This window comes from Seriola aureovittata, chromosome 7 (assembly GCF_021018895.1).
Source record: "Seriola aureovittata isolate HTS-2021-v1 ecotype China chromosome 7, ASM2101889v1, whole genome shotgun sequence".
Lineage (NCBI taxonomy): Eukaryota > Metazoa > Chordata > Actinopteri > Carangiformes > Carangidae > Seriola > Seriola aureovittata.
Genome location: NC_079370.1, coordinates 9,419,888 through 9,442,792, shown reverse-complemented (window position 1 = coordinate 9,442,792; position 22,905 = coordinate 9,419,888). Strand labels below are relative to the sequence as shown.

The 22,905-nt window shown below is 41.7% G+C and overlaps 1 protein-coding gene across 2 annotated transcripts in view; it reads right to left on the bottom strand.

The window, feature by feature from the left end:
* The window catches only part of bcam (basal cell adhesion molecule (Lutheran blood group)), a 50,262-nt gene that overhangs the window by 5,618 nt on the left and 21,739 nt on the right, over positions 1-22,905 (bottom strand). Inside the window, exons 2-14 of one of the 2 annotated variants that reach the window (XM_056380594.1) lie at positions 9,599-9,726; positions 9,200-9,413; positions 7,199-7,272; positions 6,981-7,077; positions 6,691-6,873; positions 5,886-6,007; positions 5,608-5,749; positions 4,950-5,065; positions 3,594-3,735; positions 3,085-3,209; positions 2,176-2,317; positions 1,881-1,904; positions 1,270-1,302 (exon numbers count right to left, since the gene is read on the bottom strand). In XM_056380594.1, the coding sequence (XP_056236569.1) occupies positions 1,270-1,302; positions 1,881-1,904; positions 2,176-2,317; positions 3,085-3,209; positions 3,594-3,735; positions 4,950-5,065; positions 5,608-5,749; positions 5,886-6,007; positions 6,691-6,873; positions 6,981-7,077; positions 7,199-7,272; positions 9,200-9,413; positions 9,599-9,726 (1,542 nt within the window). The remainder of the gene's footprint in view (positions 1-1,269; positions 1,303-1,880; positions 1,905-2,175; positions 2,318-3,084; positions 3,210-3,593; positions 3,736-4,949; positions 5,066-5,607; positions 5,750-5,885; positions 6,008-6,690; positions 6,874-6,980; positions 7,078-7,198; positions 7,273-9,199; positions 9,414-9,598; positions 9,727-22,905) is intronic. The other variant, XM_056380595.1, reaches the window with a different exon arrangement.

The window sequence follows — 22,905 nt, the reverse complement described above, 5'->3', positions numbered from 1 at the left end:
CATTAAGAATACTTATTTTGTAACTGGATGGCTAGCGTCTTTAAAAGAACAGTTTGACATTTTGGGAAATATGCTTAGTTGGTTTTTTGCCGAGAGCTGTTTGAGAGGATTTATACTTCCCTCATATTTATTATGAAGCCGGAGCCAGGAGAAGGTTAGTTTAGAAACAAGGCGAAACAGATAGCCAGGGTATGTCCACACACCAGGACCTCTAAAGTTCATTATTAACATATTATATCTAATTTGTTTAATAGTTTCACGGGGTGTTATGTGATGGACTTAGTCTTGGCTGGGAGGAGTGACTTCCTGGAGTCTCTCAGGAGGTTGCCTGGCAACCTCACAGTGATGACAAGGAAAATGTAAAACTATACTTTTAAAATTGTACCACAGACACAGTTCTGGTAAACAGTGAAATCATTCGAAACCATTCAAGCTGTAACTAATAGTAACCACAGCAGAAGTTGATGGTTAAACTGACTTCACTATAACTTAATTTAACTGCAAACAAATTTTTTAAATGGTTTTAAATTTGAAAACAACTTCTCATCTGGACTGTGATAAGTGGCTTAGGACTAGATGGAGAAAAGGTTCCACCTTGTCCATTATATCAGGATGCCAATAACATTTCCACCAAAAGGTTTCTTTTCAGGTCAGCCATTGTGGGGGACATTTGACTCATTTTTTAACAAAAATTATGAAACTATTAGAGTTCTAGCAAATTATCAAGCCACATGACATACTCAGTTTAGGGCCACTGTCACACCTCGTCGTCAAAGATGAAATGAAATAAATAATTAATCAAAAGAAATGATGACAGAGATGACACTAATGCAGAACTGTTTTTATGTAGCTTTAGTTAGGGAGTTATGTCTATCATAGATGAGAGAGAGTAGACGACTATCCATTAGAGGTGAAACGATTCGTTGATTTTAACCACTTGTCAGTCGGGGCCATTTTCACTATCTTGTGTTGTGATGTTATTTTCATTACTGATTAAATTAGAAAAAATTCCGCTGATTAATCGAAAATGAAATCAATTGTTCAAATAAAAGTTTTTAAATCCAGTATAAAATGTACCTTCCTTTTCCACCTCAAGACTTCATTTAAAGCCTGTCCTCACAACTACAGTAATACAAGTACACAAGCACATTAGCTCTTGTAAACACAAATACACTAACCTGTGTGTGCACACAGACATCAATAGACACACAGTGACTTACAGTTCTAGACATACAACATATACATGTCAGTAGGGTTAGCGATACAGACCTGACTTAAGCACAGGGTTTCCAGAGAGCAGCACTTTGAGAGAAAGAGAGTTTCTCAGTCCCATAGCATAGCAAAGCAAGAAGCACAACACACACACACCTCTAAGAGCACACGCACACAAAAGCTACAGGGATAAACAATTCGACACACAGCAACCCGGCGAGTGGATACAAGGAAAGGGAAAAGCCAGAAACAAGACGTCAGTCGGAAAGACGAGGAGACCACAAAGAAGACACAGTAAAGAAACAAAGAGAGGAAAGGAAGGAATAGAATAGAATAGAATCCTTTATTGTCCCCAAGGGGCCACAAAAAGTTGTAGTAGCATCCACAAAATATAGGACAGACATCATACAAAGGTGACGAGAGAAGAAGAATAACAATATACAATATCCACAGTGTTCGGTAGCAAGAGGGCAAATATACAAGATTACAGTACAGCGGTGGGAGGTGTGTGTGTGTGTGCATGTGTGTACGTGTGACTGTATGTGATGGAAGGGCCGGGGCAAGAGGAGATGGATAGAGGGGGGGATTTCTAAATTACAGGGTTTGTACAACAAAGAGTCCTGAGAGCAGGAGGGAGAAAAGGAGGAGGAGGAGGGAGAAGGCTCTACCTCTGTCGGCCGTGTTGTCAATTGCTGGAAAAGAGGAAAACAAAAAGAAGAAAAGGTTTAGGTTAGGTAAAGGTTGCAGGTAAGCTTTGTGTGTAAAGTAGTTTCTAAGGTACTAAAGTGATTTAGTAAAACCTTGCTTGAAGTACAAGCAGTTTTACTGAATCACATTTTTAGGACACGCAACAAAAACACTTTTTGATGTCATAACTCAATCACCAAAAGCTGTGCTGGAGAAAATATGAAGACAAAGGGAGATCTTGTAGCATCATCACTACCATCATCTCCTGACACTGACCTCTTGTGAGAGATACCGGCAATTTCTTGCTATCAGTTCCAAACTCGTTGGTGACCTCGCAGGTCACCCCGTTTTTCATGACCTCGGCTGTGGCTTTCAGGGTCACGGTGCTCACCAACTTGTTACCCTCCACTGATACCGACTGGCAAGGGCAAAGGAATGGGAGAAGAGAGAGATGGGGGAAAGAGGACAAGGAAAAGACATGAATTCTTACATATTCCCCTCATCATTTCTCACCTGTAGTTTAATTATGTGGCATATTTTCCTGATGCATTTGCACTCCTCCCAACCCTTTCCTCCTGTGCACAGTCTAGTGAGGTTTTATTCAATTTTTCTTCCCATTATTCTCATTTATACAAGAAAATGCTCTTAAAAAACTGTTCAAGGTGTAATTTTAAATATCTATCATAAACATATCTCTATTTGCCTCTGAAATTATCCAAATTTTCAGAAGAACTTTATTTTCTAAAATATTTCACTCATGAAACTCTATTCCCACTGTAAACTTCTTTAAAGCTGCTTCGTATGAGATTTTCTTTTCAACCATATCTATCAATATGATACATATCAAAAAAATATTACTTATTGCCCTGTGAGCTGTTTCTCGCTCTCCCTTTTCCATTGCTTTTGAAGTTCAACATTTGCCAGTTTTCCAAGAAGAAGATCTTAAGATGTTATGAAAAATAGATCATGCTTCAAACTTCACATCTTGACCCAAATGAAAACACTAATAGTCATAGCTCAGTTTGTTTGAAGTACAGCTTCACCTCTGCTGCTACTTTTATGTGCACAATTTCTTTCAGGAAGGTAGCAATGACATCTGTTTACTAAGTGCTTCTTTTAAGTTGCACACTCGGAAAGAGGTTATTTTTGTCTCTGCTGGTCTTGACTCTGTTTTCCCACATGTACCTCTTTTCCTGCGGGATTCCATGTGAACTGAGGGGCAGGGGAGCCGTAGGCCGAGCACTTCAGAGTCACCATGTCGTCTTCCTTCGCCACCTCTGTAGGAACCGGAGTCTCAATCATCGGCTTTCCTGGAAAGGAAGTGGATTTTTTTTTATTTTTATAAACAGTGCAGTACACACACACACACACACTAATCCGGTTACATCCCACATGGAATGATAATCAAAAGACTAGTAAGTCACACTACCTCTCAGCTGTATCCGCCAACTGATTAAATCTCTTGTTAATGATTACTCTGTTTACAATAGAGTCTGAAATCCTCATAAGCAGTAGCCTTGAAAGTTACAGTCAGTGGCTAGCTGGGTTGTGTGTGTGTGTGTGTGTGTGTGTGTGTGTGTGTGTGTGTCAGACACAACACTAATATGATTGAAATCTTAACTTGATCTCGCCTAAACACTGTTTTATTGGTTTGTGTGTGTCTATGTATATGTCTACATGAGAGTGTGTGTTACCTTTGACAGTGAGGCTGACAGTAGCCTCGGCTGTCAGTCCTGGCACAGATGGAACGGCTCCAATACACATGTACTCTCCAGCTTTATCATAGGAAACATCTTGTATTGACAGAGTGCCGTCCTGAGAGAGGACCTCGGAGCCCTGGAGGAACACAAACACACAGAAATAAAACCAGCTGGACCCACAGTATTATTCTCTGTGTGTGAATATGAGAGTAGAAACAGCACTGTGAATATCTCATTTTGAAGGCACACTGCTATGCTGGGAAAGCAGAAAAAAAAAAAAAACCTCCACACACACAAGCTCTTCCAAAGTGCAGTGATAATGGATCAAAGCAAGTCCTCCATGATGAACCTGTCTCTTATGATTCATCTCAACTTCTTCTCATAGGAATCCTCTTTTTTCTAAGAACAAACAAGTTGCCTTCCCAGAAAACCGGCTGTCGGTGAGTTTCTCTCACACCCAGGAGACACAACAGATAGACAGGCTACAACAACAAGCCTGACACTGGAGGAACATTCTGCACATAACAAATGGAGGGGCAGGGATGAAAACCAAAATACTGATGGTATCATGTTGATTTGTGCTTTTACAGTAACAAAAATGTACAGAGTTGCTTCAAAGAGACTGCGACATGAACACAGTTTTTGTTCTTTGGTATGTTTACTGTAGGAAATTGAGACAATGGGTTAGGGGTGCTTTTCATTGTCTGGTGCACACAGAATATGCAAACTCAAATAGTTTCAAATATCTATTACCCAAACCAGCCGTTGTCAGTCCAGAAAGTTTACACTTGAACTCAGACAGTTTTAAAAGTGAAGTCGCATGAGATTAAGTTTTCCTGCTACTGCAAAACTGAAAATATACAAAAAATATTCTGCTCTCGCATATCTCCAACAGCGGTTCAGGTTTAATATATTTTAGACTGACCAAACCATTCTTAGGATTTACGGTTATATGCTGAATTACATGAAATGTCATTAGAGACATACAGCATGTGTTGGTGTTGCTTTTTTCTCATTCACCAAATAGAACACACACCAGTGTTAATCTCCAGCTGCTGCAACTGGACATAACACAATGCAGCCAGTGTAGCAGAGCCACAACTGTCTTTAAAGGGAGCCCTGCTTAAGACCTACAGGCTCCAGTGTTGAGTGGCAGCTGCACATAAAGTTAGTTCTGTGTCACATTTCAAAGGGCTGAATTTTTGTCCAACTCTTATCTAGGAATGCTCAGAACAATTTCTGTGAACTGCTGAGGAAAAGAGCAAAGTTTTGCATTTCTTAGAAATATACCACTTTTCCACAAAAGAGACAGGAGAAGAGAAGGAAGGCTGAGAAAGTGATGCAGCACACCTTTTTCCACTGAACAGTGTGCTGAGTGGAGGCCTTGGTCTTACACTGCCATTCCACCTTGTCTCCAAGCATGACGACTTGAGGCTCGGCAGGGATCACGTTCACCGGGTCGATGTCTGACGCAGACAAAATGAAAAACAATTGAGAGAAAGGGATGAAGACACACGAAACCTAAGGCCTTATATACTGTACATTCTGAGGGGTTAAAGAAGTGCCACTTAAAATCAAAAAGCTTCTCATTGCTTAAACAACCATGTAATATTCTGCTTAGTACGACCGTACTAAGCAGAATATTAAATTTTTTTTGTAAGTACAAAGCTAATGCACTTACTCTGAAGTTAAGCCCATTTTGAAGCCCAAGTTAAGCCTCTTCCATGCTATTTCTAGGCTATCTCCACTTAATGTGTGTGATAAGATCAAATTAGGTAGTGTGGTTGGGATAACATTAAAGTACCAGATGAACTGTGAAAAATTGAATTGGATAATGGCCAGCTGAAAGGATTCCATTAAAGCTCATTCTGTTTCAACCCTTTTAATTCTATGATTTACTGACGAAAAGAGCGGGGGCTAACCTGCGCAAACAGGAGGCAAATTGTTCTTTATCTGTTTTTTTTTTACTTAATTCTGCAATTTGTGCGTATGTCTCTGGCTCACTCACAGTGGACATTGAGGTTGATTGTTCCGCTCAGGTCAGCGTCCAAGTTATCGAAATCTGTGGCGGTGCATTTGTACACGCCAGTGTCCGTGCGCTTGACAGATTTCAGCGTCAGGAGACCACCCTGACCACTGATCATTTTTCCCTGGAAGTTGAAGGACAGGGATCGGAAGAGAGAGACACATGAGTAAAGACTGAATGAGTAATTTTTATAAATAGGTTGGGATACACACGTTGCTCTAAACAAAAAAAAAAACAACAAACTTGAAATGCACACGTACGTCTTTAGTGAAGTCAAACTCAGGCTGAGGGTTTCCATCAGTCTCACACTTCATAGTGACAGTATCGCCCTCTTTGACTTGATCGGTGTTGAGAAGGGAAAATGTCGCTTCCTCAGATGGATCTAGATGGACAAGGACAGACATGGAACAGGTGAACATTCCTCTTTTGGATACATTTACACTGTTACACTGTATATCATCAATCACAGATGTGCAATGCATTCCACAACGGATGTTTTACTTTCGCAGTACCTCCCCTTTCCTTTCCTCGTTATTCTTCTTCAGCTGAAAATCAAACTCCACTGTAGCTGCATTAAACTACTGTGTTTAGCAACCAATGAAATGGGCCCAGGAAGTGAATGATGTATTATTTTATAAGGGGTTGCGATTATTTTCATTATTAATAATTTGAATAATCTTTGCATTTTTTTCTTGATTAATTGATTAATTGTTCCGTCTATAAAAAGTCAAAATAGTGAAAAATATCCTGACATTTGAAAAACTGGAAGCAGCAAATGTTTGACACTTTTGCCTGATTAATTGATTAATCATTCTATTTTTCTTAAAACAGTAGGTAAAATTGTGATGGCAGACAGGAAGAGGCTTTCAGATGCATACTGTCTAGATGGTGGCAAACTGGTCTGGTTTGTCATTGAAACTTCAAATGAACTAACTTGCCACAAAACTCCACAGACCCCCTTCAGTTCCTCCACAGAAGCTAATGTTGAAGACCTTTGTCATAGATTCACTGAATGTTTAACACCCCAAGCCACCAATTCTGCTCCCATCCCTCCTCTCCACTCACAGTTGAGGTTGATGGTGATGGTGTCAGACTTCTTCTGTTTGATCTGGTCGCCTGGCATGCTGTACTCCACAGTGCACTGGAACACGGAGTCCTTGTCAGCCTTGGTGGGCTGCATGTACAGGGTGCTCGTGATAGTGTAGAGACCCGAGGCCTCCTTCACCACAGAGGGAATCATGTAGGTCTCTGGGAAAGAGGAGGGTTGGAGGAGGGAAAAACAAGATGAATTCCTCTACTCTGCACAGCATATGAGATAAGACTACATTTTTGTTTGTCAGTCAAAAGACGCTTACGCTCTTTCCTGTCCTTGACTTCAGGTAGCGGCTGTTCATCTTTGAACCAGATAATTCTTGGCTGGGGATGTCCATTCATTGTCACACAGGTGCCAATCTTAATGCACATGGACAAAATGCAGGAAGGGCAAAAGATAAGTGACAGATAATGTGCATCTTCATTGTTTATACAAGTGCAGGAAATGTGCAAACACACACGCACGAACTGCAACACCCACCTCGGAGCTGGTGGTCTCTCCCACAGAAATGGCCTGACTCGATGGTCTTGTGAGTTCCGGCTTCTCGGGAGCAACTGAGACAGACAATGGGAGAGGAAGAAATCATTATGATATCATTATGATTCACGAGAGGAAAAAAACCTTTAACCTTTTGAGATACAGGCACGCACACACACTGACACACACTGCACTTTCTTATATGCAGTACAACTCACATGCCTGCTGACCTTGTTAATTAAGTCGAGCAGTAAATATCCTGCCACACCTTACTCCACTGTGACCTGCTTCACATGAGCTGATAAGGGTCAAATCCCCCAAAAAAACCCACAAAAAAAACCTCACTCCCTCCCTTTCTCTGGATCCCCCACACAACCGCCAGTTCCTTCTTATTCCTCTGCTTTATTCCCTACCTCACTTGTCCACATGCAAGGTCATCTTATCACTGCCTGCAGCTGTTGACTTCTTATAAAAATAAACAGTGGATGGGTATTTCACTCTCTGTCTCACTCAATCAATTCTTTGTTTTCATTTTTTTTGTAACACTGTTCCCAAAACGGCTGTAGTTAGCTTGTATTCTTTTCTTTTTTTTTTTAAACCTTTCCCTTCCCACATACTGTGCAGTGCAGGCTGCAGTATGTAAGCAGTCAGTTAAAAGCACAGTGAGGTTTCTGCACCTTACACAAACGTGAAGACGACAAACCTCAGTCTCTTACATTATAACCTGAATACGTTTGCTATCTTTTCATTGATATCTTTAAAATTTTTAGAGAGTTAAGACAGCAAAGCACAGTGGAAGTAGGATGGTTTTTATTCTGTTCAAGTGTGCTTTTGCCCGGCAGGCATACTGTTTACTCTGTACTGTAAGCCTCCAGAGAGAGAGAGGGAGAGAGAGAGAGAGAGAGAGAGAGAGAGAGAGAAGCCAGGCTATCACTGCTGTAGCTCAACCCTCAGGAGAGCTCATAACTCAGTCCTATTAAGTTAAGGCAGGACAGCCACGCCGTAATTCATCCTCCAATGAGTCAAGTGTTCGAATGTGGCCAGAGAATAATTGCTGGTTTGTGAGATAGGCTCTTTTCTTACAACTGTGGGCATTAAGTGCATCTAAAAAGGCCTTTGTCAAAAAGCACTTCATTGAGGTAATGTCAAACACTGACTCATTCACAATTAATAGCTTATTTTATGAGATGGCTTTGAGCCTCAATGTCTCTGAGTGCATAAATGTTAATGTTTAACTTGTAGCATCTTAACTAAAGAAAAGGTTGTTTTGCTGTTCCCGCAACACAAACTCTCCCTCTTTAGGGTGATTGATCGGTCCAATCCGAAATGCAAATGAATCCCACTCATTTTGGTGCGACCCACTAAATACTAAAAGTATGATTTATGTCAGTTTAGGGTTTGCTATGGGAACGGCAAGGACACAGGGAGCTGCACCAGGGTCAGCCCTCAACGCCTTGGTGATAAATCTGGACTGTTATTAAGGTGAGATATATGAGACATGACAGGTGTGATTGAACTATTCATCAATTGTGTCAAGAGTGATTAGATTGTGGTTAATTGACCTCTGGGGAACTTATCGAAGGAAATTGGTAACACTGAGCATTGGCAAATGCTTCACATGATTAAAAAAAGTATTAGCTTAAGTCTACTCTATTCTTCACAGATGTAGACAATTGTGACAAATCATACTTTATGATTGTGTATTTATATTAAAAGGTTTTGCATGGAGCTACTTTGAGCATGTGTGAAATGCAATAAGCAAAATGCATCACATGCATTAGGTACAATTAAGTCACTCTTAAATCAAAGTATGCATGAACACACACGCAGATCTGATTAAAGCCATAAACCTTCGGCGGCACCGACAAACCAAGTCATAAATTCCACACATCAACAGGTGATGGGAAAGTGTGTGTGTCCGGAGGGGTTGGGGGTCTCTTTGCAAAGGTCATGTGGGTCATGTTGAGGTCATATTAAAAAGCCAAAGTGCACTGGCCGACTCACAGAAGACTTTAAGCATAGAGGCAGCTTCTGCGACCCCAGCGAGGCCGGTGTTGACTTGGCAGTAGAAGGTAAGCTCGTCGGAGGGCTGAGTGGAGGAGATGGTCAAGGTGTAGTCCTGTTCGATAGCGACCCTGCCAGTGAGAGGGGTGTTCTCGTCACTTCCATCTCCACCCTGGGAGCGGAAAGCCACGCGCCTCCTGGTTCCCTGCTCCTCCTACATCATCAGACATAGAGAAAAGAAGAAGAAAAATGACCTTAAGTCAAACCTAAAAGTCCAACTTTTGAAAGTACCTTCCTTTTTTCATGAATTGGACATGAAAATCTACCAACACAAACTTTTTTTCCCTTGTCTATTAATGTTCAAATTTGGAATAAAATGAATACTTGGAAATTACTTACAAAGTACCATTCAACAATAGGGTTGCTTGCTGATGATGGGAGAGTAAAAGTGCAGGGCAGTTTGGCAGTCTCTCCTTTTAACACCTCCACTTTAGGAGCCACCTTCACATTCAGAGCCTCACTGCATACTGTAGAGAAAAACACACAGCCAGAAAAAATATGATAAAGGACTCCAGAGCAGAGGGATCTGCTAACAATAAAGATTTTACTTATACAAATATTTAATTTCAAATCACATCAAGTCACTTTTATTTATACAGCACCACGATCACAAGTCTATGTAAACATAGGAAATGCTCCAATGTTAGAACCTCCATTCAGACAATATACCCTGCATATATATATATATAGAGGCTGACAGCACAACATGAAGAACTTTGGTGAATCCCCACTTTATTACAAAACCTTATGACCTCACAGACAGTAACATCGAATGGTTTAATTGACGGTACTGCATTATGACATGTATTAGAAAAATATAGCATGGTACATATGGTGTTGTTCACATTTGTGATGACAGTAAACTTCAGATCTGTACATTGCCTCTTGAAGAAGGACAGGAGGAAATGAGGAGACACAGAGGGAAAAAGGAAAGACAAATAATAAAAACCACAATGACTACAACTTTGTCTCCATGTTATTAGATTGAAAGTCTGTGTGTTTGTTTAATACCCTCAGGGCTTCCAAGTGTTCAAACACTGTTACGAGAACTGGGGACAGCTGCATGGCGCCCATGAGGGACTTTATCAGCACTGCAGCACGCCTTTTCCTGCAATGCCTTGGGCAGTTCGCACTCATCACTCGCCGTGCACGCATCACATACACCAGCAGAAAGGAGAGGCTGAGGTCTGTGATTACCCCACGCATTTAGGCGTAGCGCCTCCCCCGCTGGAAACACATGTACACAGACAAACATTCATGCATGCAATGTACGCCCACAAAGACACACACACACACACACATTACAGATACACAGTTGTAAGGCTCCAGGAGATGACAACTGACACCGGGGCGAGGCCAGAGGGTCGGACCACACATGCATAGACATACGCAGGCTTGTGCTGTATCTCATCCTTAACACAGAAACACACAAATCCTCCAGAGGAAAGATCTTCAGTGGAAAGTACATGTGTAATCCTAGCATATTAATAGGAATATTTTACCTTAAATTTAACAGATTGGCTTGACAACAATTACAATATTTCCAATGAGAACAGAGAGTCAAGGCAAAAAATATATATCAAAACTTCCACAGGAACTTATCAAACCACTCCTGCAGCATAATTCACTTTTGTTAAATATAGTCTGAACACATAGCCAAATACCTAAATAGCTAAATACACTACTTTCATCTCGTGTGACTGCCTATGCGTTGCTTTAAAGTGCTGCCTGTGGCTTTTTTTGTGATTCTACAAGGTAGAACAACATACAGTAAGGAACATTTAGATCAATGGCAGAGAAGTGGATTCTGCTGCAGAAGTAGCTTTGGGAAGTTTCGATAGATGTTTTCATGTATGTTTTTTGTCAAGACTCTGCCTTCATTGGATTGCAGTGAATCCAAACAGACTACAGCATCTTTTCTCTGCAAAGGTAACAAGCTACTCCCTTAAAGGTGTATGCACAGCAGTAAAAATTTTTAAGGGATCCCTGAGGGAAGCTAGAAGGCCCTTGTGACTGACACTGTCCGTGTTCTCCATTGAATAGAGACATTAGGATGCACACAGTGTCCTAGATCTCAATGGGAGAGTGTGCGGCTAGAGCACAACAACTCAAACTGGTTCCTCATGGGATAGGGAGCATTGTAGCTCTCTAAACTCTAGCTATGGAGAAACAACGTGACATCGAGATTATACTGGAGGAGGAGGAGAGGCGGGGAATGATGGAGGGGAAGGATGGAGAGCTGGAAGAAGGGAAGGAGCTCCATTTCTGCTAATGAGGGCACTGCGGCACATACAGTGTCATAAATCGTAAGGCGCAGTGATACATGAAAGCAAGGGAGGTCACTGTGTTGTGAGGGTGAGGCTCTGGAAACAAAGGACAACAGCAAAGAAAGGACAATGTTGTTTAAGTGACCTGGGTTACGCTGCCAAACCAATTTTACTAAATCAAGTCATCAACATATGGAAGCCAAATTTCACAGTCTAATTTGGCAGGCTTGTATGAAATGCAGTGCTTGAGAGGAATACTTAGATAGAATTAACTGATATGCCAGTAAAGAAAAAAACACAGGTTTATGGGAGTTGAGCCATATCTACAGCACTTTCAGAGAAAAAGAAAATGTTTGTATAATGTGAATAAGCAAAGTACACAGCCTCTCTCACAACATTCCCAGAAATCCCTCTACACTGCAAACATAACAGACACTGAGTTAAGTAGCATTAAAAATCCAGAGACTTACACTCAAATTAATATTCATAATATTGAACATACATGTTGTTAATGACCAACCCAGCCCCAAACCCTGTGTGGTAACTTACATTAATCATGTCATCAATTTCTGGACAACAAAATCTAGACTTGAATAATTTATTTCTTGAGAAACTGCCAAGGGCGGGGAGGGCGGACTTCTGGGAATCATAGTTGTTTGACAGGCTAGTTTTAATAACAGAGCAAAAAAAATGCAGACAGGGAAGATGAAAGAGTGTTTGCTCAAAGTGTCTAAAGAGAGATGAGCGGAGCTGAGGGATGGCCGGCTTGTTATCACTCTACTGTGAGAAAGAGCGGGAACGAGGGATGGAGGGAAAAGAAGACAGAGAGAGAGGGAGAGTAAGTATAGGAGGAGATAATAAGGGGAACTGTCAAAAATACACACACTGGTGGTTTGGTGGTTTTTTGTGTGTGTGTGTGTGTGTGTGTTAGTAAGAGACATTCCATCAGGGGCAGATGCTATGATTCTCCATGACCCACAAACCACATAGAGGTCAAGGGTCAGTCAAGCGTTGACATTTGATGAAAAGATCTCATGTCTTTCTCTGTTGTATTCTCTCACTTCCTCTTCATGTAGTTCATCCACTTCCCTTCACTCTATTTTTATCCTCCATCTTATTTTCCTATCTACTTGTTTTTTGTTTTTTTTTGCTATCTCCATCTCTATCCAGCATCCCACCCTCATTAAATATTTTCTTGTACTTGCTCAGTAGCTCTCACATGAACCAACATTAGTTTTACAAACCGAGTCTCATGTTCCGAGTTTGTAAGAGGGATGTAGCCCAAAAGAAAATCTTCCTCTGTTTCTGCGCCAACACAAACAGCGAGCCAGACAAGCAAACACACAAGAATGTGTGAGTAAACCAAGTGCTGTGCTTTTAGGCAGCACTCAGGATTTAAGAGTCCTGTTAAGTGGCACATGGGAAAAATACACACTCACACACATACCACATTAAATCAAGTGACTAACTGACACACACATACAGACCCCTAATCTTACTCTGGTTACTCAACTTATTTGGCTCTTGAAAAACACCTGTAAACTCTGAATTTTCGGGGTAAGCTTGTAGAATAGTTGTGAGAAATCTAGTTGAGAGTTACTAATAAAAAAAATGAATCCATCATATGCCATTAATGGTATATTAAGTCTAACCAAAAGGATCCGAGATTAATAAACCACAGCAGGTTTTTGGGGGACATAAGTTTTTTATTTGTAAAGAGTTGTCAACACTAATCAAAATAATTGGTTTCTACACCAGGCTCAGCAAAAGCAAGTGACAGGAAAATTAGGACATCCCTATAAGCCTCAGCTCTACTTTGTGTTTAGTGCTAATTAGCAAATGTTAGCACGCTGACCCTGAGATGGTCAGGCTCACAGTGCCACTAGAGGCTGCAGAGTCTTACTATATGAAAAACTGAATTATAAATTAAATGCAGCTGATGAAGCCATATTAGTCTACTAACTTTTAGCTGTGCAAGTCACATGATACTGATTACATTGATTTCCTGTGGAAAAATTCCACATCACTCATTTCTGTCTTTTTTTTCTTTCACATGCATCTTTTGGTGCCATTCGCAATATGTTTTGGTCCAGGGTGATCAATCAGGCCGCGGCTGTGTTTTACACACAAGGCAGCTGGACAGACAGAGACAGGCAATTAAAACATAATTAGGGAGTGCTCTGTTCAATCCAAGCAGTGTGATTGTGTGTGTGTGTGTGTGTGTGTGTGTGTGTGTGTGTGTGTGTGCGCGCGCAAGAGTGTTTGTGTATTCAGAGACACAGGCTTTTGGCTGTCACTGTGTGTGTGTGTGTGTGTGTGTGCGTGTGCGTGTGTGTGCAAGAGTGTTTGTGTATTCAGAGACACAGGCTGTTGGCTGTCATTGTGTGTGTGTGTGTGTGTGTGTGTGTGTGTGTGTGTGTGTGTGTGTGTGTGTGTGTGTGTGTGTGAGAGAGAGAGATTGAGAGAAAGAGAAAGAAAGAAAGAAAGAGAGTGGTGGGGGCTGTTGGACAAGGGTGCTAGCTACATGGGGGTCTCGTTAGCTGACGCAGGCCAGCTAATCGGATTTAGCCAAAGAGAGGGAAAGTGTGTGTGAGGTGGTGTGTGATGGGGTGCGTGACCGGGTAGAAAGACAGATGGGAACGAGACGGTCAGACTGTGACCTGTATACACACACACACACACACACACACACACACATACAGTATATCTATAATGCATGTGATATTTATGAGCAACCGAACCACCCCAAAAAGCTACAGTTAAGTAGAGTGTGTGTAGAAAAAATAAAAGATCCAAGTCTGCAGTCAAAGCAGCGTGTCAGAGTGGAGGACATCCACATCTACTGAAAAGTTAATGTGAAACCATCTTTAATACTCTCTGTATCTCCCTTTGCCTTTTTCTTTGACTTGCCTCTCTGCCTGCATCTCTTTCTCTCTCTCACACACACACACACACACACACACACACACACACACACACAAGCGAGTGCCCCTAATTATGAAAAGAACCAGCTGGATCCTCTCTCTCCTGTCCTCTTTTCCTTTCCCTCTTGTTCTTCCCTCACCTACTGTCGTATTCTGGACATCAAACCATGAGCTTCTTTTTCTCTCCGACTCTCCTCTTTTTATCCCTCACTCTCAAAGAGCATTTTTTAATACCCAGTGCACAAACTCGCTCGCGGGTCTCGTCTGCGCATGTGCGTGTTTCACAGAGGGAGATGAGAAGCGGAGAGAGAAAGATGGTAAAAAAGAAAGGCACAAAGAAAACAAGTAATGATAGACAAAAGGAGAGCAAGAGGAAGAAAGGGAACAAAAGACGATGTGTTTTTGCAAACCTGGCCTTACCTACATGAGTGTCACCCAACTAGAGCCCCTTTATGAAGCCACCATGAACCTCCTTTCACTGATAGTACCTGCTTGTCTCCTTGCTAACCCAAACAGCACTTAGCTGTCAGTGATGGATTTTCTATAATGGAGTCTACTGTATACATGTGGGTGATGGTACTAGGGGTGCAGGAGAGGTGTGTTAGATTACAGTCAGCATGTGTCAAAGAGGCAAAACATAAAGATATGCTCCAGTAGCAAGACCGCGATTGGGACTGTACACAAGACTGGAGCTGTGAAGCTGAAAAGGACAAGAGGAGTGCAACGCCATACCTGCCAGATGAGGACTGTCAGTGAGTGTGTACGTGTACCTGCGTATGTGTGTGTGCGCGTGTGGTCCAAAAACATCCCTGGCCTCTAACAGGATTAGTGTGTTTGACTGTTGGCAAAGCAAACAGTGTCCTGCTGCAGAAGACACAGCCTCAATGTCACGAGGACTGAGTCACCTACAACACGAGGTCATTAAAAAAAACAGCATGTACCAATAGCTTCCACTTTTTATTCATCACTTTCCACTGATCAGCACCTTTTCCAAAAGGTTTCCAATTATTTCTGGATCTCCTCATCGTTGCCCTTTCGTTCTCTTTAACCAGCACTGCTGACATCTCCAACTGAATTCATGCTGGAATAGTCTATGATTATGATGCAACCACTGACACTGCATTGTACAGTACAGTAGCTTTAGGCTATACCATAGCTAAAATGCACCTAGTCATATCATTAATACTGTGAGGATTAGTTGATTCTTTTGATAATTGATTAATCATTTAAGTCTGATTTCGAGCTAAATGGATTGCATTCATATAGCCCTTTTCTGGTCATATCAACAATTCAAAGCGCTTTACACTACTTATTTACACAAACTACTATATTCACCCATTCACTCACACATTCATACAGCGCATCTCTATCACGTACACTCATACAACGATGATGTATCAGAGGTAATTGTGTCCTGCCCAAAGACACTTCAACATGAGGACTGGAGGAGCTGGGGATCGAACTACCGACCTTCTGATTAGTGGTGCCTCCTCAGCCATAGCCACACCACAGTTAAACACATTTTGATGGTGAAGATTTGTATAGTTAACTGAAAATCTTTGGGTTTGAACTGTTGGTTGGCCAAAAAAAAAAAGAAAGCTATTTGAAGACATTACTTTGGGCTTGAAAATATAATCAGTAGATCAGTTGATAATGGGACTAATCCTTAGTTGCAGCCCATGCTAACAGGCACCTGGTTTACATCTGAAAGAATCTAACTACATTAGGGCTACAGCATGTATGGAGATATCACATGGAGACCAGAAACTGTATTTTGTCAGCTTGTGTTTTCTCCTAGGATTTTCCGATGCTGGTGGGGATTGTTAACCATGAAGACAACGTCTGTTTTTGTATAAAGTATGAATGTGGCTTCACTCCCACCACATGTTGTAATGGCTACCAACACCACAGAAAGATGCGAGCGAGTCACAGCAGTCATCATCATCCTGAGCCAGAGGCTCTGTGTATGTGAGCACAGTTGTGGCAGCAAGGCGTGGCAGAATGCCCTCAGCTCCCCAACACCGATGATGGCCCGTTAATGTTTCAGATTGGATATGACTCAAATCTCGTGTGTGTACGGGCCGTTCATATTCACTCAGTGCTCCCATTAGTCTGCCTGCACTGTTAGAAGAGAACAGTTTGCACTCCTCAGGGAATTCAGTTTTTTCAGTGACATTCATTTTGGATGCCAAACTCGACGCATCTGACAAATTTACTAGCTGTAAGGTGGAAAAATAAACACAGAAATGCTCTACTGGGACTGCTCAAATAAAAAAAAATGGTGTTTGCTCTGTGTTGTTCCATTTGCAAATAATACTGTTGTGGTTGGACATTGCAGAGACATAAAATGTAAGGTCTGTATAACTCTGGTGAAGCAAGAAGAACAGTGTATATGAATATATATATATATATATATATATATATATACATACACATATATATATAAGTGCGTGTTTGTGTGTGAATTTGTGTGTGTGCGTGTGTGTGTGCGTGTGTGTTAAAGGGCAGGCTGGGTCAGACTGCCAGTGTCGGGGTGGGTCCATGTAAGGCCTGGAGTCCGTCAGTGCCTGACTGATGAGACAAGAACAGGTGCAGTGCCGAAACAGCAGCTGCTGCGAAACACACAGGCGCAGTGAGACTCACAGAACTACAGAGATGACAGACAAGGACAGAGAGGAAGTTTCTCAAATGGCAAGAATATACAGACCCAAACAGTTGTAGAAGTAAAACTTGTAGCAACCAAGGAGATAATACATAAGAAACAAAACACAAAACACACATACAGAGAAAACCAGACAGAAACAGATACAGTGTACTCTCACTGTCTGTCTCCTTGCAAAGTCCTCATGGTACGTGAATCCAAACAAGAACAACACAGAGCAGACTAACTGCTGCAATGTCTGTTAATGTCCTGTGTTGACCTTTGAGAGGGAAGCATAATGCTAATTGGAATCCCATTGTCATTTGCTGTATCAATAGGAGAGGATTTCACAGAGAGAAATGTCCAGAGAGAGGGAGAAGAAAGGAAAAGGTAAAGGCAATGCAGAAGTAGAGGGACAGTTATTAAATGCCAAAAAAATAGCTTCAGGTTCATTTCTTTTCATCTTGCAATGGGTTTACATACCTCCTTTCATACTAAAAAGAAACTATGTCCTGCTGCAAAGGCCATGAAAATCTCAATTCCCAGCATACTTTGAGCCACTTCGTTACCAGCCTCATGAAACAGCTAACACCCTGTCGCACTGAAAGTCTGATCCTGTACAGTACATTCAATGCCTCTGTGCACATATGTTAATACATGGAAATTTCAGTATATTCTGAACAACACAAATAATTTAAGTCATGAGTTCATTTGTAACAAAATGGCTAAACCAGTGTGAAAAATCATAATGAAATCCTGGATGACCTTTCTACACACACATGGGTGGCTGTGCATGCACAGTGTCTGCTGTTTGCTCTTTGTAGGGACCTTTTGTATTTGCTATTCTGACCTGATTTGCTTATGATGTTCCACGACATGGACATATCCCCAAGTGGGACATATAAAGTATTTCAAGTGCTTTCATAATAGAGTCATAAGAGTCCCTGATAATCTGTTCTCAATATAAATCACTGTGCATTTGTTTCATTTGTTTAATAAAGTCACTGTAATTCTACTTCAGGGGGGATCAGTTTGTTATTCTTCACCAGAAGAATTTAAGTTAAAAGAAAGTTAAACGTTTTTTGACTGTTATGAACTTTACAAGAAACCAGTGAAAAACTTTTTTTTGAGGATTCTTTTGCTCAATATCACATGTACGACGGCGCTCCAGTACCAATTACAGCAATCAGAGAATCTGACAAGAGTCCTCAAATCTGCTCTGACTGCTCAGAGGCCAATCAAAAGCCTCTGCAGTTCTAACTCCAAGTCGATAAGCGAGGTGTATTGTGCTTCAAAGATGATATCTGGGGCCTCTAATTGGAGTCAAACACAATGTTTTATGAGGGTTATGTGTAATATATGTGCTTGTGAAAAGGAGGTCTTGATTTATGGTCAGATAGACCGATCCCGGATGTGAAGATGCCACATGCTAAGCCCTCGCACCACAATTACAGGATATGGAGGGGCCTGTGTGCCTTCCTGTCTGGACTTGTATTGATGTACCACCTGAGTGGAGGCAAAATCTACACCTGGGACCCTGCGGCAACAGAGAGAGAGAGAGAGAGAGAGAGAGAGAGAGAGAGAGAGAGAGAGAGAGAGAGAGACACACACACACACACACACACACACACACACACACACACACACACACACACACACACACACACACACACACACACACACACACACACACACAGGTAGCGGCTGGTTGTGGAGGTCATCTGAGTCTGGCAGAGGATACTGTGTTTTACCACTTTGTTTATTTATTGGCACTAAACCCACCAGCTACTGTGTGTCTGTTATAGAGAAGAGAGGGGAGATTAGACAGGGGAGAGACTTTGAGGGGAAAATACATTTTTTAGACGTTAGATACAGTAAGAATCCCGTAATCTTTTATTGTTCTGCTCTCAGTTCTCTACATTTTTTGTATTAGCTCTATTTGTTCCTCCTGTCAGGCTCCATTTTTATGATTCTGATAACAACCTTCTTGCTTGAAATCTAAATCGTCTTTTGTGTCTGATCTGTACTGCTGGCCTTGAAAAAAGCTGATGTGATTAGCACTAAAAACAGGTTTAGCTTCATTTGGATTCATATGATGAACTTCATTTAAAATGAGAAAGGAGAGACAGAGGACAAGGACGTGAGTTTAGAGGATGATGTTCTCAGGGACTTGATGTTGACGTAATGCAGCTGAGTCAAACATAAGGCTATTAGCAATTAGTTTGGGGTACGCATCAGTCTTCTCCACTGCCATAAAGCTAACAATATTAGCATCTGTGCATCTTTCTCAATGTAATAAAACGCAGTCATCGCAAAGTTCAATGACTCGGCAAATTATGTCTGCCAGCCAAGCTGCGTATGTGTGTGTGTGTGTGCGCTTCTTTTTTGGTATGGAAAAGTGTGTTGTGTGGGACAGGAGGGCAGAGCGGTAACATCACAGTGTGCGCAGTTGTGGCAGATAAATCACAGCTTTACTGGTGTGTGTGTTGTGTCATCTCATGGCAGTTTAGGGGCTCAAGACAAACAGTGTGAAGTGGGCTACAAGGTCGGCCCCTCACACACTCTTTTGTCTACTGGGAGATTCCCCCTCGCCGGTCCTGTTGTCCCGGCAACGAGGTGAGAAGTCAACCCCATTCAAACACAAGAGTTTTGGAGCTGTGTGGTCAATGAGTGTGTTTATGTATATGTGTGTGTGTGGGTGTGTGTGTGTGTGTGTGTGTGTGTGTGGGTGGGGGGGTACGAGCTGGGACGAGAATGGGCGTGCCAGTGAGTCAGGAGGAGAAAATGAGGACAAGGATAGATGGTCAGAACAAGGAGGAGAAAAACAAAGAAAAATAAGACAGAATGTACGAGCAGAATATGAATTCGTGGAGCTGACATTGCAGTCTTCTGTCCCACTCCGCAGAAAGCGACAGTTTGAAAAAATAAAACAAAGCCAAGGCATCTCATGAAGAGATTATAAATAGAGCTATGAATACATGAGTCTTGTGAGGTTTAGTGCTGTGTAAGTGCTTCTGCTATAGTAGCTTTGATATATTGTCTCACTGATAAACCTAAGGATCCTCTGAGTGTCCTTCCCCATTAGAGTTACCTGAGTAAAACCGAACTCATCTCTCACACAGAATATCTAGGCCATTTATAAAGCTAGTATCTTTTAGCTGAAACAGTCTGGTGGAATTATATGCGGCTCTATTAACAGTGAGTTCGCACCAATAGCCAGTGTCTTGCTCCTATTAGAGCTCACATTTAGGTCTTAATACAGGGGTGGTAACAAAGAGAAAAAAAAGCCATAGCGGTGAATGACATGGAAGATCAGATAAAAATATCAAGTAGAATTTCATTACTTTTCGAATCAAAGGGCACAAAACAGAGAGGGTCCACCAATTACCGCAGTGTGTTTCCTCCTGGCTGCCTTTCATTTTCAGGAGGAACTCAATTTGGTGGAGAGAGGGGGGGGTGGGGGGGTGGGGTGGGAGCGTGTGTGTCCTGATCGACTGAGAGAAAACCCAATCAGTGGATGTCACTAAAGGGGCAGAGATGAGAAAAGGTGTTAATATTTAATGTTTCGGGGCCCCCAAATCTGGGCCTCCTTTCCCTCTTCTCCCTCTTCCTTCCATCCCTCTCGCCTCAGGCGCTCCAATTAACACACCCTGTCCTTTTCTTCCCCCTCTCTCCCAGCCTTTCTCGCTTTTCCCTCCTTCCTTGAAACACAGCCCCTGGCGAAAAATAAAATTTAGAAACAGGAGGAGAGAGAGGCAGGAATGGAGGGATAGGCAGAAAAAAGAAACGGGGGGAGTTTGACTGGGATAGTGTTTGGAAATGCGATGCAAAGTTTGGACGAGAACAAGTTAAGAAGGCTAGAGGGTCTCAAAGAAGAGAACAAGCACACACAGTAGAGGACTGATGCAAATGCAAGCATGAGCTGAAAACCAGAGAAAATAAAGTTTGCAGCTCTTGTACGTAGAGGAGTTAAAACTGGAGCAAAGGAGAAGGAGAAAGATTAAGTGATGGAAGCAGAGGGTCCCCCGAGTGTTTTCAATTCCCCTCAGCCTCTACCTATTTATCGAGGTAAATGACTTGCTTTAATGGGCCAGAATGATATGCAGTGTTTTGCAGAGGCAATCTGCTTGCATATGTTGCCGCTAATGTTGCTGACGTCCTTAATAGAGTATCCTAATGAGGTGCATTCAATGATGGGTGAGGCAGTAAAGATTATAAATTCCTATCCGGACCCCATGAGGGAGAGGTGAGGCCTGGAAAGAGGATGGAAGGATGGATGGGTTCGTCAAGTGGTACAAACTAGAGTATTCTGAATTCTGTGTTCATGTATCAAACTGGATTTTGAAAAAAGAAGATTTGGCATTGCAGGCGTAACGCATAAAGTTGGGTGACTTGCAAGGGATTAAAAAATGCCATAAATGAAGCCAATTGAGTCAAATACATCCTAACTTTTAGTCCCTGGCTAGAGTCAAGCTCCATAAACGCTGGCTTCTACATTTCACATAATGTAACCAATACCATCTTTTGTTAAGGACCATTTATGGTTCTGCGTTAATGGCGACGCCGTAGCTACGTGCTTCGACCTGCTGCCTCGTCTCATCTTGCTGTTTAGCATAAACACAAAGAAGAACGTCTGATTGAAGAAGTTCATATACAGCAACATACGACACTCTTGCCTCTCCATTACAAGTACTAACAAATGACCCATAACTTGTGGTGAACGCATGTTAACACGTTTCTTTGTGCATTAGTCACTACCGGCCATTTGACACGTCTGTGTGAGTATGACTGCCCCTTAGTATTGCTGCGGTTCTACAGCAAGGAAAGTCAGTGCTGAATGATATGCATTACGCATCTGCAGCGGCATCGCTCTAACCTATGCTGTGACCCCTTGCGTCAACCATAAATCCAGCTTCATAACTCCCTGCCAAGTTACTCTATGCCCCCAGTTTGTAAAAGAGGCTTTTTGTAACAAATTTATAGTCTCCAAGCTCAAGCTGATTTCAGAATTGACTCCCTCCAGAGCCACAGCAGACGTTATATTAGTGTTTTCACAGATGTGTAAAATTGATAAGAGTTTCCCTCTGAATATATCACTTGTTCGTAGGTGGTATCACAATTTCAAGTTTGTATGTGACATATCTACATATTTCAGGTAATGCATGAAGAAGTACTGCAGCATTCCCTGGCAGGGCAATGTTCTGGTGACTTGTTTAAGATATGGTGTAATTGATTACCTTTGCACAGGACATTAATGACCTCTGAATTTATAGCACAACTTGGGCTGTGATAATTTTGACATTAAACTTGAATGAAGATATTTCAAATTTTGCAAATGTCAAGCAAGGTAGATTATGCACTTTATTATGTGTTGCTCCATTTCCCTGAATGGTGGCGGCCCAAGGATTTATTCTTAAAACAAAAACCTCACGATCCATCACTTTTTAGTGTTTAGTGACATAATGAGTGACGGGAAAAGAAAAGGCAAAAAGAAACAGGCTGTCAAGGGAGATTGTCCTCAGGATTCACTATCCTTGGCTTCTGATTTTATCTAAGACAAAACTCAGATGACTCTGTTTTGTTTTGGATTAAAGACAACAAAACAGTCCAGAACAGGATCACTGCTGTTGTGCCAATGGATATTGTTTAAGAGAGGTTATTTAGGACAAGCACTCACGTTGTATCCCCTGTTGTAATTTTTGTGACACTGGACTGGACTTAAGGGAAATAAAAAATACTTGTCTTAGAGTTGACTGGTAAATATTTTATTTTCCATGACAACCAGTCTGCGTTACTGTCCCTTTACTGCCGTTA